The 7,542-nt window shown below is 32.0% G+C and overlaps 1 protein-coding gene across 2 annotated transcripts in view; it reads right to left on the bottom strand.

Moving 5' to 3' along the window:
* Positions 1-698: 698 nt before the first annotated feature.
* LOC140448601 (kinesin-like protein KIF12) overlaps positions 699-7,542 on the bottom strand; it is a 69,075-nt gene continuing 62,231 nt past the window's right edge. Inside the window, exons 13-16 of one of the 2 annotated variants that reach the window (XM_072541694.1) lie at positions 4,766-4,868; positions 3,370-3,422; positions 2,018-2,140; positions 699-1,048 (exon numbers count right to left, since the gene is read on the bottom strand). In XM_072541694.1, the coding sequence (XP_072397795.1) occupies positions 916-1,048; positions 2,018-2,140; positions 3,370-3,422; positions 4,766-4,868 (412 nt within the window). In that variant the 3' untranslated portion in view covers positions 699-915. Of the gene's footprint in view, positions 1,049-2,017; positions 2,141-3,369; positions 3,423-4,765; positions 4,881-7,542 lie in introns of both variants that reach the window. The other variant, XM_072541693.1, reaches the window with a different exon arrangement.

Here is a 7,542-nt window from a genome sequence, read left to right on the forward strand (position 1 = left end):
TATGTGCAACGCGACCGGCAGCGCTAGCAACGCTTGCCGTCGAGATAATGCGTACTCGCCGACGGCAATGTCATGGCACTACCACCGATTAAATTATACGAACGACCACCGAACGACATTGGCGTCGCGTTACACGTGTTATTTCGTTGCATATAGCGCACATCAAGTTATACATAAGCCCACAGAATACTCCGTTGGGTTGGAGTATTCTGTGGTAAGGCTGATAGCGTGACAAAGTGATCTCAACGCAAAGTAACTACACTCACGTATAACTTGGAAATTATGCAGCCTGTTTTCCGCGACGGCATTATCGCTCATATAACAGCTCCTTTAGACGAACATGCTGGGGTATTAGACCGATAAATAGATCAGCAGTACCGCAAGAGATAAAGGCTTGTGGTTCAGTGTTACTCATTCATAGATCTCTAGCGGAAGAGCGGGTACACTAAACCTTAGTATCAAAGACCATAAAATAATGAATAAGCATACTTTCAGAAACCAATAATGCCGACAAGAACACACATACATGCATACACACATAAGTAACTGGGAGATAAGTAGAGAATGGACAAGGTTTCGTTAATATTGTTTACAATTGAATTGTATGATGTTTTAAATAAAAGATAAACATTTTTGAACTCTAATCTTTGTATTATCATATATACAAAAATATTTTTACATTCTTTTTATTTGTTGTTTTCTATTCTTTCTGCTATGCTTACAAGTGACTTAAAAGATAGAGAAAAGAAATACAAGTTAATTCTCAATTAAACGTATTTCTATATATTCAATTTCGTAGATGAATATAAGCTACACGTAATAAGTGACCTTGTAATTTTTATTTTAACACTATTATAGGTATCTCCCTATACTGTAAATATTATTGAAAGTTCGTTAATTGGTTAAACGTCAGGCTCATTGTTCATCTTCATCATTGAGTGAAATCATACTGCCAAATATTTCTGAGTTCTTTGGTTTGCTGTCCTGTCGAGCTATGGAAAATCTTCGTTGATAGTCTTTCTTATTTGCGTCATTGGCTTCTTGAGATCTGTAAAAAATAACAAATAAAAATAGTAATTCGAAATCGTAAGCGACGTTTTTCAAGAAAATGAACTATGTATTAGGTTTTTACTTTAGTTGTCGTATGTGATTTGTGCTTAGGATAAAACAAACAGGACTATTGTACTTTTATCGGTATAATTCTACACTCAAATTATATACATACTCGTGAAACAAGATTAAATGTTCATTTCCGTATAAAATGGTCGTGTATGATGTTTTGCCGATAAGATATTAATTTAAGTAAATACTTTAGTGCACTTAAAAGTTTATATATTAATTAAAAAACAAATATTTAGAGATGTTCTTTATATCAAGATTACTCTGAAGGAAATCGAAACCATCAGAGCCATCGATCGCTCCAATCAAAGTCCTGCAGGCGAACTTCTAGCATGGTAAGGCAGATTTGGTAGAATTCAGTGTCACCATGGGAAAGTTCTATGTAGGTTTGATACAAGAGAAATGACTTACAAGAGCAAAATAGGAGGTGTATCTCTCATTGGTGGAGAGCTCATATATAGCTCATCGGCAGAATGTAGCAGGCTTTGGTTGTAAATGCTAAAAGAAGAAGTCAGTAACAAGAATATACAAACAATAGCAAAGTAATAAGAAGTCGGAGACACATCATCAAGAATTATACACAATACATATGCAACATACTATACACAAACATATGCCTGCTGTTGCCTACAATATCGAGGTCAGGTAAGTCAAACGTCAACTTTTGAAAAACATAGCCTACTAACAATTTGTTGGATATACATTAATTTGGTAAACGTCAAACATTAGGTAGTTAGGTAAAAATTCAATTTTTATTGCAATGAATTGTAGCTTAATTCCATATAAACCTTTATATTTAATTCCATAAATTATAAATTTTAATTTGTTAGAAAAAAGTTTTACATAATAAAATGATACAATTTAATCACTATCGCTATTACTACAATCTAGTACCTACTTTTCACCGTTTTTTACGTGAGTTTCTTCATCAGAATATCGTGTTTGTACTCGACGGTTTTTAGCACCATTCGTTTTATCTTCCACTGAATTATGTCTGCGATGAGTTTTAGTCTGAACGAAACTATAAACAAAACAAATATGTAGGTAATTTAATCAAGTAAAAATTACAGAAATTCTAAAAAAACTAAGCGTTACAGCCTGCAAAATATAATCATAAAGCCCTAACTTATTTCTTACTATTAGTACAAAGTACGCCTCTGTTACTATATTTTTTTACCATATATTATACTATATTAATTTACCAGAAGAAATTCAAGTTTTCGTTAAATGTCTTTTTAAAGTTTCTATTAGGTACCTCATAAATCACTCAAATTTTGATTACATCAGACTTTTTCATAGACAAGAATCAGATTATCGGTACAAAAAACATAAATCAGACCTTTTTTTATTATACAATACACGAAGTGCAAATTTGAGATGTTAGTAATATAGGTTAAATTTCCTTTTATGGTTATAAGAAATAATTTAACTCTATTTACCAGCAGATTAGTACAGGTCCAAAATTACAGCAACCGAAATGGAATCCATTAGAAGACGCTGTAGAATAACAACACTGGATCATATTAGACATGAGGAGATAAAAAGAGAATTTGCAGTAAAACAAGAGATACTAAGCTACATTAAAGAAAAACGTTTAATTTGGTATGAACACGTGACAAGGGCAGATTGTACAAGGTGGATATTAAAGATTTTAAATTGGAGCTCAATAGGAAAGAGAAAAAGAGGTAGACTCCGAAAGTTATGGACGGAGTAAGTAGACGAGGTTATGGAAAGACAAGACCTTAGAGATGGAAAATGGCAGGATAGAAAAGACTGAAGACGTTCGCTGAACACGTTTATGGTGGTAAAATCCAGTTTACTGTGGAACTGAAAGAAAATGAACAACTATCATTTTTAGATGTGCTAATAATAAAAAAGGAGGACGACACATAGGATACACAGTATATCCATATTGCACTTGCCGTTGACAATGGCAAGTGCGACATTGCCGAAACGTCGCTAAAATAACGGTTTTTCTCAAAACCAAAATTATAAAATTATTCAACGCGGGGTCAAACCCGGAAAACAACCAATCAACGACATAACTCCCGAGGAAATTTCAAGTGTAACATAAATATATTTATAATCAGCTAATAAATTTAAATTTGTACTATTAAAATTAAGGAATGGAAAAATATAGTTTCACATGGCAGCTGTGATTATTAGATACCTAATCTTTACCAAATTCCAACAGTACAATGAAATATATAAATTTTAGATAAGAAAATGCAATTAATTGTAGTAACATACCTGTTGCCAATTTGGTGTTTATTTAATTCCTTTATTATAGATTCTGGAATTTTCTAAAAAAAAATAATATTTAATCAGCATATATATAAACTGAATTTTATTATAAAAATATAGTAGTTTTGAGTTTTTCTTGTTATACAACTACTAACGAAATAATAAAAAAGTAAGAACTAAAAAAGGATACCAAAGGCAAAAAAAAAACAACTTAAAATAATCTGCTATGCAGACGATGCCATACTAATGTCTCAAAGTGAAGATTTACAACGTATGCTGCACCAATTATAATTGCCAGAAAATTTAACATGTTAATTAATATCTAGGCATCACACTAGCTAGCTACATAAAGCTCGAAACGGAAGTTGAAGATCAAGTGAATAGAGTAAACATAGCCACAGGTTGCATGAATGAAATAATATGGAGAAATAAAAATATCAGGAAAAAAAGAAAAGGTAGAATTTACACAACAGTCATCAGACCAATAATGACATATGCGGCAGAGACACGAGCTGACACAAAGAGAACAAAAATATTGTTAGAAATGACAGAGATGAAACCTCTTAGAAACATCGATGGTAAGATACTATGGGACAGAGCTAGAAGTACAGATATGCGACGTAGATGTAAAGTGGAGAACATCAATGACTGGGTAAGAAAAAGAAGAGTAGAATGAAACGATCATATAAGCCAAATGACAATAAATAGAGTAGTAAAAACGGCAAGAGACGATTCCCCAATAGGAAGACGATCAGTAGAAAGAACACAAAAGCAATGCAACTTACTGGAGGCACATTAAAAACAAACAGAATCATGTCTACATAAAAAGAAGAGGAAGAAGAAGAAAAAGAAGAAGATGCAGAAGAAGAAGAAGGAGAAGTCTACACAGGGAAAAACTAAATACCTCTTAAAAGCCTAAATTGCGACTGTTGAACGTAGACATCTTACAATAATAGGTACGCCCAAAATGATTTCGGCAGATAACGACGAGCGTCTAATTGTCGCTCATATTTGCAGCCATACTGGTTTTCTGCAAAATGATGTACTTGATTGTCCGGAAGACTCATGTCCGAAAGATATAAGTTCCACATGCTTCGAGCGTGTTGATAGGAACTCTGTTCTGTAATGCATCACAGAGGCCTTATTAAACTCATTGCAACGATGAGTAATTTCCGAAATTTTTTTTTCGAAAGTCGACACATTCCGAAAATATTGATGTTATAAATTTTTTTATAGAAAAAAAAAAATATGAAATTTATGCATTATATGCCAGATATGCAAAAAATGTTTTTTGTACATATTCTGGTTCTAATTTATAACCAACTACAATTATTGTAGATAATATTTTTATTACATTAGAAAATATATATTTTAAAGATAATTATAATATCTGAAGCCTTACCGAAGACTTTTCAGTTACTGAGTTCGTCCATATATTGGCAATGTCACCAGCAGAATTTAAGACCTCCGCAGAATACGCCGGTCTAGCTGGAATTAAAGGAGAGCTGCAACATATTCTAAAATAAATACATGGAGTGTCAGGAAAAACGTCCATTAGAAAGTTTCTTTCAAACTGAACTCAGCGCAACAAAAACAAGCGTAATTCGAGAATTTCTAATGGAAGCTTTAACAATTGAAAAAAGTTTAATGCAACATATTTGATAGTATGTATTGCGATAAGCTGTCATAAAAGTCGTGCAAATCAAAATTGAAGGTGTAAGAACGAAAAGGATCTAAGTGCCGTATGTTCGTTTGGAGATATTCAACGTTAAAGTTAATTGCTTATTGTAAAATCTGTAAAGATATTTTATATGATGCTTTAAAAAAAGCGCATAATATATTAAAGTGTTTAATTACGTTTCACATTATATTGTTACATGCTTGATTTAAAAAAAAGTCACTTAGACCTCTTTGGTTCTTATTTTTAGATTTTTTTTAGAAAACGATGATTTTCCTAATAAGAAAACTTTATTGCGATAGTAAACATTATAAAAAATATTAATTATCATAGTCAGAGTAGATGTCAAAATCATCATTTTTTTCTTGGACATTTTCCTCCATTTTAGTTTCCGTCATCGGCTTACTTTCCGTTACATTTTTTTTTCTTTTTGAGTTGATGGGATATTTTGGTAAAATGTATGATGAACTGGGGGAATAAAAGGCAACAGTTGAATAAGATTTTTCCATTTAGCATATGGAATTTCCAAAACGGCTCTATACAGGGGTTGGTTTAAATTTTCCAGAGATAAATTTGGTCAACCTACGTTAAGTTATGAACACTTTTCAGATTGGAAATCAAGGCAATTATTTGGATGCCTCGTTGTATGGAACACAAGGAAAAAAAGTTTTCATGTCTGTACTTAAACCACACGATTTCTTGCAATTTTATTGGTCGCTTTTCCATGTCTTTTTTGGATCACACATGAACCTATGAAGGTAATCAAACTCGAGAAAATCATTTTGTTCCATTTAATATACTTGAAACTTTTTGGAAGTTTTTATTACTAAATCTGTTCAATGTTCTGGCATAAAAATGTTTAAGGATAGCTTTCTTTTTTTCACGATTCTAGCAAAAGAACGGTCGCATTCCATATACGAATGTCCTGGCTCAAAAAAATTATGGTGTATTATTTTCAAAGTATTACCTTGAACCAAAAACATAAACAATTTAGCAATGTTCTTATTTTTATTTTGATTACCACATTGCTCACTGTACCAAATCAGTTCTTCAACAGTTGGTGGCAAATCTTATATGTACTGAAAGAAAATATATAATTAATAATTAACAATGACTAAGTAATGGTTGGATCCTCGTTGCCAATGGTCTCATTCCATACATACATAAAGGATATTCCACTTATAAGATCATGGACACAAAAGTTATACGTCCATAACTGAAGTTGATAGTAAACTTTATTTGTTGAAAGTAGCGGAGTTGGAAGAGTTTTCTGTACATCAAAACAGACTACACGAACCTTTTCTGGATTTGTCCTTCCATGTTTTATGTCTAATTTCTTGCCATTTTTTAAACCCACGATTTTCCTTTGATTTTGAAGGAGTTCTAATTCGGCTTTGCTTTTAGCTAACATTTCCAAATCTACAGAATTTTATATTATTGTGAGATCCTCGTTTGTCAGGTTCAGTAATATTTTCAGAAGTTTTTTTTGGCAAACAATTCGGAGTCTTCTGTTAGATATGTCAAATGTACGAAGAAAATACTCCATGCGTACTCTAAAATTTATAAGACGTAATATTGTGGCAAAATTTTTATGCGAAACTTCCCCACGATTAGGTCGCTTTACATCCGTTTTATTTATACAAGATTTTAAATACTGCGTTTGCAAATCATACGTTTGTATTTCATAAAACTTGGCGAAGAGATTTATTCTTTGTGGTTCAGATATTTTGTCATATTCATATCTACAACGATCGTCAATATGGCTTTAATACCATTTTTGTAATCTTTTTTTCTTTACTAGTCACATACTCATTGCCACTTAGTCTGGCCTGCTTTCTTTGCTGCTTTTTCCATTTATCCATATCATTCTTCCTTTTTCTCGTATTTTTGGGATAATTGTAATAAAAAGCAAGCATTATTATTACTGTTTGTCAGCACTATCAAAATAACATACCATGAATACCACCAGTAGAAGTTATATTCTCTGTCCCACCAATTTCCGATGCAACATATTCTGTAGATTAATCGCAATCCTCGGGTGGGTAGTATTAATTATTCTCGTCTGCTTCGAAGGGTTGTCTTCACTATTATCCGAATCTAAGTTATAGCTTACTCCCCCTAAAATATTTTAGGTTAGGTTTTAATTTGTATTAAAAACAATATATAAATATATATGATTTAATTAAATAACTCTATTATTTAAAATTACAAATTTACCTGATACAATTCTCTTTTCTCTAGTCATGCTTAAACACTACAAACTTAATACTTTATTTCGCAAACTACACTAAAACTTGCAAAAGCAACGTGGATAATAATCAACAACAAATACTGGTAAAAATTAGCAGCATAACGATCTAAGCGCACTTGGATCACTTTGCCACTACTGAAAATAGAACATCTGTAAACCTAATTTTTCTCCCTACCAAGAGATAGCGCAAAACGTTTAAAAATCAATTAGATAGTTTTGCTAGCAAGTAATGTTTAGTTTTAACTTTCGA

The sequence above is a fragment of the Diabrotica undecimpunctata genome, chromosome 8 (assembly GCF_040954645.1).
Source record: "Diabrotica undecimpunctata isolate CICGRU chromosome 8, icDiaUnde3, whole genome shotgun sequence".
In the NCBI taxonomy this organism is placed as follows: domain Eukaryota; kingdom Metazoa; phylum Arthropoda; class Insecta; order Coleoptera; family Chrysomelidae; genus Diabrotica; species Diabrotica undecimpunctata.